The sequence below is a fragment of the Gouania willdenowi genome, chromosome 9 (genome assembly GCF_900634775.1).
Source record: "Gouania willdenowi chromosome 9, fGouWil2.1, whole genome shotgun sequence".
NCBI lineage: Eukaryota > Metazoa > Chordata > Actinopteri > Blenniiformes > Gobiesocidae > Gouania > Gouania willdenowi.
The window spans coordinates 4,852,434-4,872,615 of record NC_041052.1 but is presented as its reverse complement, the minus strand read 5'-3'; the positions used below and the strand labels follow the sequence as shown (position 1 = coordinate 4,872,615).

Below are 20,182 nucleotides of genomic sequence, written 5' to 3'. Positions count from 1 at the left end.
CTGTGGGGAGCAAACGTGAAATGATATGAACCCGATAACACGACGGAGGCGATTTATAGAGTAATACGGGAAATCGCGTGTGCTTGTTCAGATAGGCAATAAGGTTCTGGTTAAAAAGTAAATACAAATGTCAGGTTTGTATTTGCTCGGATGGCATGACTCAGGCACTGCGTCCTGGAGCCCATGCTTGGCCGCTCACCGTCGCCATCATGCCACGAGCGCGAGGCCACAGAGGAGGAGGAGGAGGAGTTGCTGTTAGACATGAACCCCGTGTTGGGAATCGTGAAATGCTACACGGTGTTTGAGATTGATGTCTAAGGACAACTTTGGTCGACAGGAGATGAGTGGGTTAAGTGCGTTCTCATCTAGGGCTGGGCAACATATCGAGACTCAAAATAGCTTGTTTAGTATTAAAATACTTTTTAGGAGTTTCACTTCTTGCATGAAAAGCACAGTTAGATGGATTTCTGAGTGTGTCCTAACCCATAACTTCCTCTAAACAAGCCACACTACAGAACTCACTCACACGTGCTGTCCCTTATAGAGAAATAAAGCCAAAGGTGGCATTTTGCATCAGCAAATTTAACCCAGAATTTTTTCAAATTGTTCATTTGAATTAAAAATATCAATATTTATATCGTATTGGCAGCATTTTGAGAAAAAAATATTGAGATATGAGTTTTGGTCCATATCGCCCAGCCCTATTGCGTTCTCATCTCGGGCTGGGCAATATATCGAGATTCAAGATATATCGAGTTTTCTATTTAGGCGATACAAAAATTTACAATGTCGCCTATATCGATATTTTTTTTATAGTTAATTTAGTAGTAAAATACTCGTTTTACTTCTTGCATGAAAAGCACAGTTAGATGTTTCTGTGTGCGTCCTAACCCATAACTTCCTCTAAACAAGCCACACTACAGAACTCACTCACACATGCTGTCCCTTAGAGGGAAAAAAAAGCCAAAAGTGGCACATGTACAGCTGTGTGGCATTTTGCATCAGCAAATTTAACCCTGAATTGTTATTCTGGTCTGACTTTTTTTTAATTAAAAATATGGAGATTTATATCGTACTTCTGCATTTTTTGAAAAAATATCAAGATTTTGGTCCATATTGCCCAGCCCTATTCTCATCTGCGTTATAATAATAACGCTCCACATGCACAGACACACAACAGTCCCTGTTTCTACGGTTCCATAACAGTAACGACACAGCCCAAGCCTGCAACACAGCATGCACATCTGAGGCCTCGGCTCTAGATCGCAGAGGCCCCACTACGACACTAGTACACACATCACTGGAAGCCATGCCTGCAGCTAGCGAGGGCAGTAACTAAAACCCCATGGCATCTACGCACTCACTGCAAACCCAAAAACCATGTTAGACACACGAGAGCAATTTTTGGCCTTTTGTTTTTCAAAGTAGCACTTTCTCTGGTCACCTATGACAGGGGTTCTCAACCTTTTTAGCCCATGACCCCCAAAATAAAGGTTCCAGAGACTGGGGACCCCCACTGTACCTGAAGGTGGTTGAACACAGACATGAACATTGAAGAGCAGTCATGTGGAGACAGGACCATCTATAAGGGGGAATAAAGGGGAGATATTTTTGGGGTCCATCCATAAAGTCAGCAAAATGATGGTCCTTTGTTCTATGAATCTGTGATAACCACATTTATTTATTTATCTGAATAATATCTACTGTTATCCAGAAGATTTTGAATTATTTGGGTCATAATATATCGTCATCTTAAAGATCTAAAGCCTTGTTTTAATCAGAAATAAAATGGGTTAGACGTGACCAAAAATGGTGGAAACGGTGGTGAAATTGGATTTCAAAAACCACAGAAATTGGTTAAAAGATGCAAATTAGAGTGGCCAAAAAACAGACAGAAAAAAGGGTTCAAAGCGTCAATATTGGAACAATTGATAGGATCGATTAGTTTAAACTGGCAAATGAATGTGATTAAATTGGCAAAACTAAGCATGAAATATGGTGAAAAGAGGTTAAATAACAATAACGGGTCAATATGTGTGGAAAGTGTTGGAAAGGGTTTATAAGTGCCAAAAGTGTTTTGAAAATGGAAAAAAAAGTGCAGAAATGGAATTGAAATTTGATGAAGTAGTGGCAGAAATGGGAGTAATGTAGTAAAAATATGACCAGAAATAGTGATGAAAACAGGTTAAAAATATGGCAAGTTGGGTGCAGAAATAAACAAAAATGTCCTTACATTGTCCAAAAAATATTCTTAGCTTGTTGAAGGAATCTGGCGACCCCCCCTCCCAGTGTCTCATGGCCCCAAGGTTGAGAACCCCTGACCTATGATCACACACATGGACCGTTAAAGAGCTTCCGTCTCCCTCTGCGTGGGGGACGATTTTCACACAAACATATTCTCAAAAAGGCGTCTGCTTTGCTACACAACACTGTTACTCTTTTAAATACTCGAGCACTAACACTCCATCACACCACAAGCGTTCAGCTACGAGAGTTCACAGCAAACAGCCTCATGCTAATCGTTTTCATAATGTTCTGTACAGATGTGCTGAGGGCTCGGGCAGAGTGCAGCTGGGAGGTTTTTCACAGGCCTGGGGGGGGATGAGGGGTTGGTTTGCACATGGTAGCAGAGGACCGTAGTGCATTACACTGAGCTGTGAGGGCGGGGGTGGGGGGAGGAGGAGGGTTAGGGGGTGTCTACTCCTCGCTCTTATTAGTCGACGTATGGAGAAATGCACACAAAGAGGTGTGAAGCCTTCATCACATCTGTCCATACACGCCCACGCTTTAACGTTTACATCCAACAAAAGTCCGATCACGCCTAGCTGCAGTCCAACCACCTGTTTGGTGCATCCGATCCCCCCCCCCCCCATCCCTCGTCGTGTTGTAGGAGTGTGTGCTTTTGTTGTTCCCTCTGTCACAGTTGTCTCAGAAGGCAGGCAGGCTCGTGGGGTGGTGCAGAGGAGAAAAAGGGTGTTTGGCAGAGACCCTCCCCCACCCCCCCAGTACCAAAGGGAGGCGGAGGAGGAGAAGAAGTAACGAGACCAGATCCAGAAGCTGCAGGAGTGACAGAAGGCGCTATCAACTGTCTGTGGTTAGCTGGGTCTCAATGTCCACTCTGCAGATGGGGCACTTCCTGCTGGTGGCCAACCACTGGTCCACACACGCCTGATGGAAGAGGTGCATGCAGGGTAATCTCCTGGAAACACACACGAGAGAAAAGTCAGAATCTGAGGGATGAATTTTGTGCATTTTCTCAAGAATTCAGTAGAGTCGCATCGTCACAAGCAGCTTAATCAGATTTAGTTTACATGTTAAAAGCTGGAGACAAAGATTTTTTTTATCAGATAAAGACATTGTGTCAAACTTAAAGTTCAGAGGTAGGCAACTTTTATTACACCAGGGCCGAAAAAAATGTGTTGTTTGATCAGAGGGTCACATTATCAACATCAGTGATCTGAGCATTAATACAGGAAAGAACAAAGAGTTTCTATAGTAAATCTGTGTGTTTTTCTTTCATTCTGTGTATGTTTGTTTTTTTTTGTGTATTTTTCCTGTAAAGTATATGTTTTATGGAGTCATATTGTGTATTTGTGTGTGTGTCATTTTGTGTGTTTTTTTTTTTTTGAGTATTTCTGTTGTTTTGCTTATTTGTTAGTAGTGTGGGTTTGCTGTCATTTTTTGCATTTTTCTTGTCTTTTTGTATACTTTTGTTGTCATTTTCTGTAATTTTGTATATTTTTTGGAGTAATTTTGTGTATTTCTGTTGTCGTTTTGTTCATTTCTGTAGTAGTTTTGTGTGGTTTTGGAGTGTTTTTATCTTGTCCTTTACTGTATTTTCCTGCAACGTTGTAATTCTTTGTATTTTTTAATGTATTCTTGCTCATGTTTTGTGTATATTTCTGTCATTTTGTACATTTACTTTGGGGCCGCATGTGGCCCCCGGGTCGCCAGTTGCCTATGTCTGTTATAGATCAATAAATCCAAGATCGTTTGCTTAAAAAATGATATGAGGTTAAAATTGTAGCTCAAATGTTTGTTTTGCTCTCCACTGTAAACATTCCCTTGTTGACATTTTCTGAAAGTTTTGAGCATTGCATTGTGGGATGTGGAGTCCTGTAGGCGAACATTTGTAAATGTGTTTAGATTTAAAGATGAGAAGATTGTCTGAGAAGGACACTTTACAGTTTACACTAATGAGCAGCATTTCTCCAGATTACAGCATTGTTGAGGCTTACAGTAAAAAAAAAACAACAACAAAACTAAGACAAGAGATCAGACAAGTTTTTGCGGCCCCAGATGCAAAGGCACAAAATTATTCCAAAAAAACAGAAAATGACAACAAAAAAATAACAATGCAGAAAAACACAAAATCACTGCAAAAACATTTAAAGGGGCAGTATTATGAAAAATTCAATTTATAATGGTTTTGCTACAGTGATATGCATTCCTTTAGCCTCATTCAGAGGGCCAAAGTTGAAAAAGTTCTGTTTCCTCCCATTTTACATGTTATAACCAAATACCTTCTTTAGTAACATTTATATTAGAATTATACTGTACCACAAAAACATCCATAACATAACTACGACATCTACTATTTGATTTTGATGATTGTTTTTTAGGATTGAATGTCACACTCAGTCTGTTGATTTTCACAGTTACAGTTTTTTTTTTTGAAATTATTTTTGCAACATTGGTCAGAATCTGTTTAAACACAATCGCAGTGACAGTCTGCAGGTGACCAAAGCTTAAAAACCCCCCTAACACTTGTCGAGATGCTGGATGTGCTGCGTGTGCTTTAACGCTAACACTACAGCAATCGTGTCAACCTCAAGTGCTATGGGGCCAAATTTGGCATTAAAACATTCATCATTGTATTAATGAGCAAATAATTTAGTTGTAGATATTTCAGTCTCTCCTAATTCATGACTGAATCTCCACAATGTTTGTACAGGATTGAAATTTCCCTGTGCTTTAATGATAATCCCATAGCTTTAGTCATTTATTATCGCAAATTGTGGAAGAACTTTTTCTGCAAATTCTCACAAAGAATCCCACCAAATACCGCTGATGATTACACAAAAATTAAGGAACTTAAAAATGGAGATCCTGTATGGATCTGACAACAGAATTACACAAAATGACAGGATAGTAAACAAAATGTTTGTAACATGTAACCCGCATTTACTGCAGGTGCTTTATTTTGGCGGGTCCACTTCCTGTCTTGCTGCCCGCATTTACCATTTCCTTTAAAATCACGTAATTGACATCCTCACCGGTCTCAGCTGTGGCACGTTGTTGGCTTCTAAATCAAACCACGGAAAATGACTAACAAAACACTTTTGGACCATCATATTTCGGTAAGTGTTCTGCTATAATATCGACACGTTACCGATCAAGTGTCAACCGTATACGTAGAAGCTATAAAGTATTATTTACTCTTGCAAACCTCCATACAGATTCCTTACACTTCTACCATCGGGCCGTGCGTGAGAAGTAGAACTGCTAAACTTCAACTTCAAGGTAATGAATTTAAGTTGTTTTTAAAGAATGACGCCGAATGGTAGGCAACAGTTTATTTTAAACTAATGCTCATTTTTTTTACCATTGGTTTTCGTTTTGACCAACTTTGAGCACGTTTTTTGGCTAACGCTAAAATGCTAATGAGGTTCGGTTGGTATTGATGTTTAAAACGTAGCTAAATGTTTGTTTTTTGTTTTGCGACCGTGGCTCAGGTGGTAGTGGGTCGTCTTCTGATCGAGAGGTTGGGGGTTCGATCCCAGTACCTGACTATGTGTCGAAGTGTCCTTGGGCAAGACACTGAACCCTAAGTTGCTCCCAGTGGTCGACTAGCGCCTTGCATGGCAGTCCTGTCCCACTGGTGTGTGAATGTGAGAGTGATTGGGTGAATGAGCTGATATGTAAAGCGCTTTGAGACTGTTTCAGTGGTGATAAAGCGCTATATAAAATCAAGTCCATTTACCATTTCCCAAACAAAATCTGTTGGATTATTTTTTATTTTTCCTCTCCCTCCTTCATGAAGTTTGGGGGTATCAGAACGAACCTGTGCACATCTGCACATCCTGTTGGATTGCGTTTTTTTTTTAAGGATTTTTGTTCACAAACGCTGTGTGTGAGCTAATTATTTAAGTTTAATTAAATATTTTTTGTTTTAATTTATATATATATATTCTTTACTTATAACAATACAAACATAACTATACTTCTGGTGTTTTTAATTCACGTTGCGGGCTCCTGCAATTTCTCACGAATAATCCCACCAAATTCCCCTGAAAACCACACAAAAATTGGCAGCAAAATTAAAGAATTTAGAAATGTTGAATCTGCATGGACTGAGGTCAGTCATTTAATGCTTGGTTATTGTAAGTGTTTTCTATTTGGTCCTTGACATGCTCCTTTTTCCTGTATTTATAATTTACATGTGGAAAATTGCTTTTTTTCACCATCTAAAATCTGCGCCCCATTTCAGATCAAACTGGTCTGTGTTTGGGCCCTGAACCAAAATGAGTTTGACAGCCCTGCACAACAGTATCACTGAGAGTCCTTTTCATTTCATGCAGAAATACTCTTTAGAGCTGCTTTTAGTCATGTTTGTTACTTCGTGCACGATTCAATGATGGCAACAATTGTAAGTGTTGATAGAATCCCCCCAGGTGTTGACTCAGGACTCGTAAAAAACCAAAGGCACGAGCTGTAGCTCAGGCCTGTTGTTAAAGCAGGAATGGAACGGTGTGTGTAAAAACAAGCTCTTAGCTGCACCTGACGTCCTCTCCATCCTCCAGCATCGACAGGCAGATGGTGCACTTCTCATCGGTGTCCAGCTCCTCATCATCCAGACACATCTTCAGGTCCTGGGGTATTCTCTGCACAGAGCACACACGCTTTCATTAAGTGCTCCAGCCGTCGCTCGCTGTGACTCAAGTAAAGCCTGGGATAAAAATACTCTTCCCTGTGAGAAATAAGAAGTAGACGTCAGATGGAAAAGCATGAGCCAAATGATCCAACAGTCTACACAGAGCTGTAAGTCATATTCAATCCAGACATTTCTATAAATTCATTCCACACACGTATCTGCTGGATGAGTCATCCTCGCCTTGAACTGAGTGAACACACTGCACCCTCCCACTGATCTGCAAACCAAACTGGTCAGATTTTTCAGCCAAAATGTCTCCTCTCTTCACCTTCTGAGCTTCATGACCAGGCTGTGAACTCCTCCTCCTCCTCCTCCTCCATTATCTTTCATGCATCCTCCACATCACAAAGAAGCCCCCTCCTGTCTTACCTTTTTGTATTTATGGGGGAAGGTGAATCGCTCTATGGTAATTTGAACTGCTCCTCGGTTTACACTGCCCAGCCTGTCCTCCAGCTGCAGAAGCTCCTGCAAAGGAGCATGTGATTTAGGGGTGTCAAGTTACACCTGAAAGACCACCGTTTGTCTGTGTTAGCTTGTAATTAATTAGAAAACATCAAAGTGGGGCAGTTTTTACTGGCTTTCAGTGAATTCTTGCTGCACATTGGGAGAAAGCATTAAAAAAAAACTCAATGAACTAGAAATTAATTTTGAGAATAAAAAGGCAGCTTAATTATTCGAAGCCCCTAAAGCGAGGTACACACAAAGACAATCAGGCTGTTTTTGTCCAATTTCCCCCTTCCCAACCAAGGATGGCAAATGTCAGATTATTTTATGTTTTTTAGGCTTCAGGTGGCATTCCAAGCACCTGCCCACCCATTTTAATACACCCAGATGCTGTTCATCCAATAACATAATATATCTAATAATTTGTCTGACGTCTCATAACAATGATGGCACCGTGCAGAGCCACATGTCAGCGGTAAAACAGTGATTAAAAGCGTTTTAATGCTAAAAACTTTGCAAATAATATATAAAATTTCACTACGTTCACAAATTATTTACTTTATTTGTTTACTTATGTTACTTCCTTTAGATTTAAAATAAGCTGTTTTTTTATGATTTTAAAAAGAAATTAAAATGCTTTTTTACTTGGGCCCTTAAAGTATTATATGAATCACTTTTGAATGCCTTTTTGCTGAAATATGCAACATAATGTTGCCTTGTGTTTTTGGGCCAATAAAACATTTCCATTCTGAATAATGATAGCTTTAATCACAGGAACATTATTGCCTTTATTAGAATTTCTCTGAATTTTCAACTGAGAAACACATAGTTCAGAGTTGCCTTGAATGCAGCGTCAATGTCACAGAAAAGCACTGGAACAGACTTTTTTTTTTATTGTTTTTAATATTAACTATTATTAACTGGCCCGTCCAGTTTTCTCGGGGCCCACCCACAATTAAAATCCTGGCGGCGCTACTGGTTCCAAGTCATTTTTTCCAAGTATGAGGTCAGAAAATTCCGAGTAGTTTCGAGGGCAGGATTAGATCCTGTTGTTGGATCTTGTTTTATCACGTAAGATTTCTTGGAGGCAGATCATTGGTGGGACAGAATTGGATTTTTTTTTATCTTCATTTGTGGGGTCTGTAACAGATAAAACATCTCTGCAAATTTAGAAAAATCCTGATTAGTGTACCAGGTTAAAAGCTCAGATAATTAAAGACCCGTTAGTCACATAGATAACAGTAAGAAATGAGGGCAGGCTGCTGCATCTGCTGAGGAGACAGAGAGGATGTCGTCACACTAACCTCGTAGCTCTCTCTGACTGCAGATGCATGGCGGGAGGGGTTGAGACTCTGCAGAGCCAGCAAGTGCAACTGGGGATACGGGTAGTTTCTGATCTCATGGACAACCTAGAGATGAAAAAAAAAAAGAAGCTCAGGCTTTAGCTCTGCTGCAGAAACTTACAGAGCCCCCAACACATTAGATTGATCTGAGACACCCAGAGGGGAGTCAGGAGGAAAGGAAAGGGCTCACCACTTGTGTTGAGGCGTTGTTTCTGGGGAAGTGGTGCATCCTTGGAGAGGTCAAGTAGTGCTGATAGTGCTGTGGCAGCGGGTGGATGTGATACTGGTGTGGAGGAAGACCAGCATCTACACTTAGATCCCTGAACAGAGACCAATAAAGAGTTAAGTTTAATAAAATATTCATCCCCCAAGGGACCATTCACAATAATAAATGTTACACATGACAAAAAATGTAAAAAATGCTGGTCAGTCAGAAACACTGTGTAGTTATAGGTTCAGGTTCTTCAGAAGAGCATCAGCTAAATATCAAATGCATTAATCTGTCCTTTGGACCAGGACTTCTCAACTTTGGGGTTGTGAGACACTGGGAGGGGGTTGCCAGATGCCTTTAAGAAACTATGAATATTTTTTGAACAATTTAAGCCCATTTTTGCTACTTTTTCCCTTTATCTGCAACTACACCAAACTTGCCATATTTTAACATATTTTCATCACTTTTTCTTGCCATATTTTTGCTCCTTTTAATGCATTTTTGCTACATGACTCCCATTTCTGCCACTTCTCCATCAAATTTCCTCCACTTTCAGCACTTATAAACCCTCTCCACCACTTTTCCCACCTAATGTTACATATATTGACCCATTATTGTCACTTTTCACCATATTTCATGGCTTTTTTTTTGGGTTTTTTTTACCAATTCAACCACATTCACACTTTTTCATGCCCATTATTTGCCAGTTTTAACTGTTCCTTATTTTTAAACTACATTTCTGGCCCTAATTGAGTAAATTCATATCAATCACGTCAGATGTGTTCTCACCAGTCTGTGCCCTCAGCCAGGTAACGAGGCTGCTGCACCACAGGCTGAGGAGGAACATGTAGAGGAGGGCCGAACTCGTACCCCGGCCGCAGTCTGTGGGGCTGGTGAGGAACGCGTTCTGGTGTTCGTCTATTGGAACAAAACAAGTGTTCAAAAACAACATTCTGAGAAACCCAGTGTTTAAAATATGTAAATCTTGCATTACAATAAACAACTATTTCCATTTGAAACCTTAGCCATTGAAATTAGTCCTATGGCACTGGGAAACCTTTAAATGATTTCATCCACATGGTAGCCACCATTGTGCCACCTGCTGGTATGGAGTATGTCATTACATTATCTACAAATGTTAAGCGCAACGACTGCATTTTCTGGCAAATTAACAGCAAATATATGTTAAATAATATTATATTTAATAAGGCGGTTTATTCATTTGTTTGTCTGTTAAAAGATTACGTCAAAAGTACTGAACGCACGTTTTCCAACCTTGGGGTCAGAACCACTGATTTAATGGATTTTGACAAACATTTAACCAAAGGCAGATGTTACAACATGGAAGATCTATTCAATTTTGGATGGGATCCGAATCAATATACTGATTCTGGACATCATTGGCAAAATTGGAAAATTTCCTTTCTTGGTGCGTGATTGATCGATCTTTATGAAGTTTGACGCAGTTGTGTTGGGTTGCTTCGTCAATATCTTCAGAGTTTTATCCAGATAGCACCTTTCATCGCGATTTTTCCAAAGAAAAAATGAGTGTGTCCACACATTTGGACATACTGTTTCGGTATTAATGGGGACAAAAAATGTTTTCCATCCCTTTAAAGAATGAATGATCATGGCAAAATGATCAGGGTCAATGATCCAGATCATGGACAATATCTGGGGGTGACTATTTGGTGCTTGCCGTAGGTTTACACTCTCCAGGTGATCTTGTTTGGTCATGTAACACTTTAAGAATTCTAGCGTTTAAATGCACAATTGATGACTTCTAGTGATGTACAGCATGGCTACCTGGAGGGTGGCAGGATGTGTCGGTGCTGGGCCTCGAGGATCTGCTGCTGAAGGAGGTATTGCTGGTGTAATGCCTGAGGTAGGAAGGGAGGGGCCGGGATGTCCTGGAACTGGGGCGCTGGCAGGGGGTTGAGGGGCGGGTGGAGCGGGGGGCCATGCTGGTGGGCGGGTGGGGCCAGGTGGGGGTTCATGCCTGACTGTGGCTGCCCTGGGTGGGGCATGGGGAAGTCCATGGGCAGCGGGGCCTGAGGACCTAACTGGAAGTGCCGGCAAGAGGTAGCATGGCTGTGCTGCTGCTGCTGCTGTTGCCGGTTGAAATGGGATCCTGTGGAGGAGAAGCAACAAGTCGTCATTGCTCCTGTGGAAGAAGATTAGCTGGAATTTAATAGTGGATGAAATGTGTTGTCACTGTGTGCGAGTGTGATATAGCATGTTAATGAAGCCCTACCTCTTACCTAGGGGAGAAAATTACTTCAGTGGGGTGGGAGAATGATGGTTACCACATGTGCCATGAAAATGAAAACCGTTTTGGATGCTGCACGTGACGAGTCATGAGCTTTGAATTCTTTAACTGTAAGTCCGACCTCCCGGAGCGACTCCCGGTCTTCTGACACTGGATCAGATCAGACGAGCTCTACCAGTATTCATGTTTGGTCTTCAGTGAGGCTCACTCGCTGTAATTTTCTGCAGCTTGACAGCAGGCCGGTGCACACTAGGTAAAGCCATTAGCACCTGGCTGTCTGCAGGACATAAACTGAGCTGGTGCCGTGCATAGACTATAGATATCTACAACCACTCAGCATTTATGGGAAATCAAACCCTGGCAATAAATGAGCATTATGCATCTGTGCTTCACTGGCCTTGACTGTGTCTTGCAGTCGGAGCAGCTCTACCATTCTTTTTAAAGGGATCCTCCGCTGTTTTTACAAGTTTGGCCTAAAATCTTTGAAATGTTCAATAACACTTTACTTGAAGTTTTATGCATAAAGGTGACATTACACCTGTCATTAACCTGAATAAGGTGTCATGAAGGCTGTCAATAAAAGCTGTTACCCTACCTAACTCAGCTAGATCCCTCCACCTAACCCAAAAATGCCAACATTGCTCCAAAGGTGTCACAATTTAGCGAAAGATGTCATAATTTAGCAAACGACACTTAATGAAGGCCTTCATGACACCTTATTCATGCTAATGACGGATAATGACAGTGTAATGTCAGCCTTGTGTACACGACTTTAAGTAAAGTGTTACCAAATGTTCTTATTAGTAGATCTATGTTTAACAAAACACATATTTTGCACCTTATTTATTTTATTGCCTTTTTAAAATGGGACTACCTTACAGTTTAAGAGCCTCTGTTCCTCCATCTTGAAATCACGTGATTGATGATGTCACCTGTAAACATCCCATTGTTTTCTATTGGAGTGAAACATTCAGCCTGATTTTTAGATCATTTAGCAGCTTTTTAGATCAAAATGAGAACTTGTGCTGCAGGGGGCGACGGTTCCAACATGAGGTTTGGCAGTAGACAAAGAAGCAGAGAAGAAGAGCTCTCCAAAGGTACATTTACTCTCCCTTAAACAGTGTGCGGCTGACACTCTGATTGCTGAAGTTAGCAAAACCAGAGTTGGAACTGTTGACAGATGGTTTTTTCGGGTCACAACTAGGGCTGAGCAATACATCGAGATTCAAGATGTTGGGAGTTTTCCATTTTGGCAATATAGAAAATATCACCTATATCAATTTATATGTATTAAGTTTATTTTGTATTAAAATACTCTTTAGGAGTTGCTGCTTTCACTACATCTCAGAGCAGCATGAAAAACTCAGATGTATTTCTGAGTACGTTCTAACCCAGACCTTCCCCTAAACTACAAAACTCACTCACACGTGCTGTCCCTTATAGGAGAAAAAGGCAAAAAGTGCCACATACTGTGCAGCTGTTTGTTAATAAATGTGCCTGTGTGATATTTTGCATCAGAAAATTTTACCCAGAATTGTCTTTCTAGCAAGACATTGAATCAAAAATGTCTAGATTCATATCGTATATTGCCATTTTGAGAAAAAATATTCAGATCATTGTTGGCCCATATCGCTCAGCCCTAGTCAATACAGTTTTTATCCTCTTTCGGTAATGAGGTTTACATCGGCATCTTTTACTTTTCATGATTGATTTAGAGCAACCAAAAACAGCACACATTGTCATTTTGACTGAAAAAGCTGCTAAATGATGTAAAAATCAGGCTGAATGCTTCACCCCAATAAAAAACAATGGGATGTTTACAGACAGTGGGGCAGTGTGACATCATCAATCACGTGATTTAAAAAATGGAGGAACACAGGCTCTTAAACTGTAAAGTAGTCCTGATTTTAAAAGGCAATTAAATAAATATGGTGCATAATCATGCATAGATCTTCTAATAAAAACATTTTAAAGGTTTTAGGCCAAACTTGTAAAAACAGTGGAGGATCCCTTTAATATTTAAACATTCAGGAGTTTAAAGGAAATAGCTCGAGTGCTTCTGTTTTTTCTTTTAACTTTCTCCAACCACAGCTATTTGGCAACCTCAGAGAAGAGGCCGCCGTCAAAACTCAACAGCGAGTAGAAGTCAGAACACTTTGTACTGTGGTGGTGCAATGTGGTTTTAATTCTGTTTAAAACCAGACAGTTATTTAAATCAAAGATTGTTGTGATAGCTTAGCTTTGATGAGGACTTCAAAATTTGCTAAACTTTGTCAAGATTACAGGAAATAAACCTAGCTTGCTTAAACCACATAAAATCTAAGGTTGGCTTTTTTATGGTGCACAGCAAACATCCTTTAACAAATCATAATAATAATAATAGGCAAAGTCTACATTGCATTTACTAGGAGCGCACTTGAAAACAGCAGCACAGCTTTTCTTAAATCTGAGCCAGAGGAGGATAAGCTGTTTGCCTTAGAAGTAGATGTGTTTTTTTTTCCAGCTTGACATGAGGCCAGGCCAGGCTTGGCTGGAGCAGACAAGAGGTGACCTTGCTGCTGCGGGTCAAAAGCTCGCGTCTAGACTGCAAGAAGTAGAAGCACGCTGCGTTTTCAAGCGTCTCAGTGAGTACGATAACCATGAATGACAGCAGATAGACTCATTCGAGGCCCTGTGATGGAGGAAGCGTGGAAATCATCTATCTTTGTCACAGTGGGAGGAGGAGGGGTGGGAGGGAAGGAAGGTGGAGGGGAGGACGGGTGAAGGAGGTGGGAAGAGGATGGGAAGGGCAGGTAGGGACAAGGGTGGGGGGAGAGGAGGACAATAAATGGAAATCAGCAAGAAGCACACTGAAGGTTAGGAAAAACACTATATTCTTTATTGAAAAATTATTAGTATCTGTGAAATTTGTTTGTTTTTTCTCCTTTTTCTCGTAATAAATAGTATAAATCCATGCAACAAAAATAAACAACATAGACTGAAGGCAAGGCCCACCATGCTCCATATAGGGTTAAAAAAGAACAAAAAGCAGCATCCAATGAGCAGACGTGTTGGCTACAGCACATGATTTCAGTACAGCAGGGTACATCTTTGCTACAGAAAGATTACATTGGATTTTTTTTTCACTATAGTCAATGTAGAAAAAACAAAACGAAAAAATTATGAATCATAAAATGTGACCATGCATTGAAAATACTATTACCAGAACAAAAGGTAAAGAGAGACCACAACCAAACAATAAAGAAGTTATTACTAATAGAGGATCTCTTTTAGCAGTGCAGGAAAATAGGCATCCCTGTGAAATGGATAGCATTTTGGCCTCATGTTAGTGGGGTAAATTGGGGAAAGTGATGAACCACCAGTGAGCAGCAGTTTTCCTACGGAAATGTTTAGATTATTTCAGATTGTCTGTTAAAACGAGAATTCAGTGTGATTCCAAGCTTTTTTTTCTTCTTTTTTTGCAAAGGGGAACAAAAGGATTACACAAAAAAATGGAGACAGTTATGGCAGGTCGTCGAGGGTAGGTGCAGTGTACCATCAGGGTCATCTACAGTGATCACATGACATCAGCGTTCACTGACAATTGCAATGGCGTGCATGCATGTGGAGCTCCAATCAGCATGCTTTTTTTTTTTTTTCTCTGTTCATTTTGAAGGTCACTTTGGTCACGTACATTGCACCTTTTTTTGTGTGAAGAGAGAAGGAAGATGAGCCGAATTCTGGTGTTCAAAGGATGCAGTGCAAAAAAATTTGAGTTCATGCAAAATGTATCCACTTTACAGGAATTTACAGCATGTTGTCTAATAAAAGACTGGATGGGAGGTACAGAATGACATTCAACTGATATCTAATAAAGAATGAGCTAAAAAAAAATAAAAAAATACTCAGTGCTACAGCAATTTGACAGGAAAAAAGACAAAAAAAAAATGTGCTCTGGATTATGTGTTAGCAACTGTTTGGTTTTTTTAGTCCGTTTAACATGGAAAAGTCTACAGCTCAACACAGTCTTGGAAAAAAAGGGGGGTGCGTTTAATACCAATGTCGTCTTCTGATGGAAAGAGGAAATGAAGAAGGGGGATCACAATACAGCTAAATGCAGAGAACAGGCAGAGGCCACGCCACACCACACAGCAGCAGATGATCATTAGCTACACAATGGGGGGGACGACAAAGATCTGATAAATGCAGAATGTAGAGCCAGCCTCCATACTATGAAACAGGGAAATAAGAACAGAAATAAAAGCACAATGAAATCACTGATGCCACTGTTGTCAAGTTAATGTTACACTGTAGCTTGATTATCATTCGTCTGTTTAGCTGTGACCGCGGAGCTCGCGTTAAGAAAGCCTGTCCGTCTGCCTTCTTTCCTTCAAACTAAACAGCTGCTAAGTTGCTTTTTACGCCACCAAAACAGACTCGACATAAATACATAAACTGATTCGCTGATGATTTATTTTGGTAGTAATTTGGCAGCATTGCGTTGGTGAAAATTAATGCAAACGTTAGCACAAGCGGATGATCTTCAAATGACATCATACAGGCACGGATACGATAGCTGATGTAGCGCGTCTAATGGAGACCGAACTGACTAGTGACCTACTTCCGACTGCGCCACGAGCAACGACGGATGTTTAAACCGATACGGGGGGCGATTTCTGCAATTAATGAAGTTTAAAACTTACCATAAATGACTTTTGACACACATTTCAGCTCACCTTCGACCATTTTAATAAAAGCGTTAAAGCAGCACACCTACATTGACGCCAAACGACGCCGGTAAATATTGATACAGCTAGAGCAGCTCAGACACATTCAACTTTTATCTGAATAGTAGTTTCCTGAACTAATCGCCTGCGTTTATAAGATTTTACGTTCCACTGTCGACAGCTGTCGTTTTTATTAGCGACCGAGGGAAACGTCGGAAGTCGGTCACCGATAATAACGTTCACCAGTTGAACCGAAACACGAGCAAGAGCGGCTTACGTCTATTTTGCAGTATTTTACAACGCAACTACAAAGTAACCACGATTAAATTAAGCAATATCGTCTATTTTAAAATGAGGTTGGTGAGTCATACCAGCCGGATTTGATTGATAAACAGGAATACGGTTTTTGAGTATCTGTAGCGGTTCGCACTAAGGAGTTTGCGATCCAGCACGTAGACCGACCCGATCAGTCAGCTAGCTTCTCTGTAGCAGCGGCGTTAGCTTTAACATCGGGCGTGTTAACACCGGAGACACATAGCACACGGTTTATTTTGAGATTTTTTTTTACCCTCTTTTTTTTTTTTTTTTTTTTTTGCTATGAAAACATATAGATCGAAGGTAATACGGAAATGATCGTAAATGCTAGGTTAGCTCACAGGAGCCGAGCCAGCGGCTAAGCTCTAGCTAGCTAGCCTGCAGCTGCAGTGAATATTAAGATAAACAGGGCACATGTTTGGGGATCGATGTAGGGGATCAAAGACCGTACCTCTGTTTCTGACTGAGCCGAACACGGGAAGAACCAGATATCCGACATGCACTAACACCATCCTGGGATCCTTGTGTTATGATTCCGCCGGGTTTTTCAGAGAGTCGGAGTGGCAGCAGCCCATGCGGGTCTACATTCAGGCGGCGGCTGCTGCTAACACCGAAGCTGGGCTCAGTCTGTCTGAGTCTCTGACCGACGATGACAAAAGCACGCATGTTGTTGCCTGTCTACACCGACAGGGGGTGCTGCTGTAGCGCTACATGCCAGAGGTATTTCTAGGTTATCCTGCTCAGCTGTGATGGAGCGGGATTTAACCAATAAACAGCCTGGTGTTTCATTCTTTAACTTAAAGCCAAATAAGGTCGACCACTGTGGAAAATCAATGTCCTCTTTTGAACTCCTGAATGCGGCACTTCAGAGAAAAAAACCCCAGTATTTAGACTCAGTCTGGAACCAGGGGTTGGAATATTTTGCCCGTCACAATCCATAGATTTAATTTATCTAAAAAGTAATGACTAATTTTATATACTAATTTAAAACACCACACCTGTACCCTAGACCAGGGGTTCTCAATCTTGGGTTCATGAACCCATTCAAGGTCGCGTGACACTAGGAGGGGGTCATCAGATGCCATTAAGAAACTAAAAGTATTTTCTGAACAATTTTAGCCCATTTTTACTAATTTTTACAGTTTTTCAGCAACTACACCAAACTTGGCATATTTTGACCTATTTTCACAACTTTTTCTTGTCATATTTTTGCTTCTAATAATGCGTTTTTGCTACATTACTCCCATTTCTGCCACTTTTTTTTTCCACGTTCAAGATTCGGCACATATAAACCAATTACAGTACAGTGGGGGTCCCCAGGGATCCCCAATGTACCTGAAGGTGGTTAAACACAGTCATGGACATGGAAAAACAGTCATGTGGAGACAGGGCCATCTATAAGGAGGAATAAAGGGGAGAGATTTTTTGGGTCCATCCATAAAGTCATAATGATGGTCCATTGTTCTATGAATCTGTGATAAAGACTTATTTATTGATCTGATTTTCTATCCACTGTTATCCATGAAGTTTATTATTGTGTGTGCCATAGTATATAATCATCTTAAAGATGACTATATACAGTATTTATATATATAACAAGTTAAAAGTGACCAAAAATGGTGGAAAATGTGGTGAAATGGTGTTTTTAAAACCACAGAAATTAGTTAAAAGTTGCAAATTAGGGTGGCCTAAAAGAAGAAAAAGTGCCAATATTGGCTTAAAAGTGGCAGAGATGGGGGAGGGGAGTTAGGGTAATGTAATTTAAAAAGTAGGAACAGTTAGTGTAAACTGGCAAATAATGGGCATGACAAATCTTGAATGTGGTGAAATTGGCAAAAATAAGCATTAAATATTGTGAAAAGAGGTTAAAAGTGACAATAATGGGTCAACGTGTGAAATTGGGAAAAGTGGTGAAAAGGGTTTATAAGTGTCGAAAATGTCTTGAAAATGGAAAAAATGTGAAGAAAAGGCATTGAGATTTAATGGAGAAGTGTCAGAAATAAGAGTAATGTAGCAAAAATACATTAAAATGTGACAAGAAAAAGTCATGTGAAAAGCGCTTACGACCTATGCATATGTTAGAAACATGATGAAAATCTATGTGGACATTTTTTGGATTGATATGGTAATCAAACGGTGAAATATTGTGATATATAGCCAAATCATTTTTTTCATACATCTTTAGCTGGTGACTAAAACCAGGCGACTAGAGGGGGAAAAGAAACAATACAACAATGTTTTTCACTCTAGTAAAATCTCTTGTCTGTCCACAACGCTTTTGAAACTTCAGACTAGACTTTTGTGGTCTAGTGCAGATATGTACCAATATGCGGGAAGAGACAGAGAGTTTTCTGTTATAGATTATATTTATTTAATGTGAATTTCATTTAAGTGTTGCTGCATCAATCAGACATGAATTCATGCATTTCTTTATTTCGTTTATATCAATAAAAAAAAAAAAAAGGAAAAGCGGCATCCATTCTTCTTGAAACCCCATTTATATAGACTGGCTTCTTAATGTTTTTGCTGTGGGTGTGGCTAATAACCCTTAATAATAAAAGTTTTTCAGTCACTGTTAGTATTGTGAGTGATTGTCTTTGTCCAGGGATACCTGGGACTTTTCTATATGGACTTTGCATGTTCTCTCTGTGCTTACGTGCATTTTCCTCATTCAAAATTCTTTAATGTGTATGTAAGTAGGGATGTCCTGATACAACTTTTTCACTTCCGATATGATACCGATATTGAGCCGATATGATATCAGCACAAATCATACATACATTTATTACTTATTTTGTAGTGTGGAATGTTAGAAAAGGACTGATTAAGTGATGTTACTCAAACATAGAACAATAGTCAGCAACAGTAGGTTTCTTTGTTGGAGTGTGAACCACAGTCACCGATGGATGGAAGTGTTGGAGCGGAAAATTTTATCGGAGAGCTTATATCGGTGATTTTAGATGCAGGCCGATGAATTCCAATATTCATCTTCTCGGGACACTTCTATATATAACTGTCTAAATTAGCAGAGAATGGGTTGGTAAACATGTTGGTCCCTCTCCATGTGTTGGCATTCTGTCCAAGGTGAAGCTACCCTAATTTATATAAGCAGGTGAAGAAGATGCATTTACGAACAATTGTTCTGATGAGGTTTATGGAGCGCTCATTGTAAAGTAAGTTGCACATGCTAAAATAAACTGGTACCTTTTGCAATATTTAGCAACAAACCACTCTGTGGATAGCGCTTGTTCGTTCAGGTCAATGAGGTTTTATTTAGATACTTCCGGTGAATTTGCACATTAACTAAATATATACAGTAGTTCCACCTGTGACATTTAGATTTAACAATTGAGATTTAGATTTAACATATAGATTTAACATTTAGATTTAAATTTAGCATTTAGATGTAATATTTAGATGATTTAAAAAAAAAAAGATTTTTTTTTTTAACCAATTTGTATTTAATTTGTGTAATAATTTGAGAAAAATTGCAGGATTTTGGAAAATTTTTGAGTTCTTTCACCAACAATTTAAAACTGAATTATTTGCAGGCCGGAAAGGATGCTCAGAAGGGCTGGATTTGGCCCCCGGACCTTGAGTTTGACACATGTGCTTTATATTGGATCAATTTTTACTCTTCCTACACAAAGACAGCCTCAAGAATTACGTGTTATCATGTTCTTAATAACACAAAGATTATGTAAAATGATTCAAGATGATTAAAAAAAATATTACTTTACTTTATTCACCTGACAACTGTAACAATACACTCTTTAAACAAAAACTAAAACAAAATTAAAGGAACATTTAATTGAAACTGTTAAATATATCTATATATATATATAATTTTATTTATTTTTTTTTTTTTAAAGCAAACAGTAATATGTAGTTAAAATATTTTATTTTTTCTTTAAGTTTTTTTGTGTGTGGTTCATCTGCTTGCCTGCAGGGGGCGCTAGT

The 20,182-nt window shown here is 39.7% G+C and overlaps 1 protein-coding gene and 1 long non-coding RNA gene across 5 annotated transcripts; one reads left to right on the top strand and one right to left on the bottom strand.

Moving 5' to 3' along the window:
- Positions 1–2,201: 2,201 nt before the first annotated feature.
- On the bottom strand, positions 2,202–16,914 carry ark2cb (arkadia (RNF111) C-terminal like ring finger ubiquitin ligase 2Cb). Of its 4 annotated transcripts, none has more exons than XM_028456596.1 (8): positions 16,674–16,914; positions 10,739–11,063; positions 9,722–9,850; positions 8,912–9,041; positions 8,683–8,787; positions 7,304–7,399; positions 6,781–6,884; positions 2,202–3,199 (listed from the first exon to the last, which is right to left on the bottom strand). In XM_028456596.1, the coding sequence occupies exons 1-8, from the start codon at positions 16,732–16,734 to the stop codon at positions 3,082–3,084; spliced, it is 1,068 nt and encodes a 355-aa protein (XP_028312397.1). In that variant the 5' UTR covers positions 16,735–16,914; the 3' UTR covers positions 2,202–3,081. The 4 variants fall into 4 exon arrangements, 3 of the variants coding, with proteins under 3 accessions (XP_028312397.1, XP_028312398.1, XP_028312399.1); XM_028456597.1 differs by having other exon boundaries at positions 7,304–7,387; XM_028456598.1 differs by lacking the exon at positions 16,674–16,914 and adding an exon at positions 11,194–11,827.
- Positions 5,259–7,139, top strand: LOC114469272 (uncharacterized). The gene is made up of 3 exons (XR_003674748.1): positions 5,259–5,360; positions 5,460–5,523; positions 6,804–7,139. It is a non-coding gene; the product is annotated as an uncharacterized LOC114469272 (long non-coding RNA).
- Positions 16,915–20,182: the final 3,268 nt, after the last annotated feature.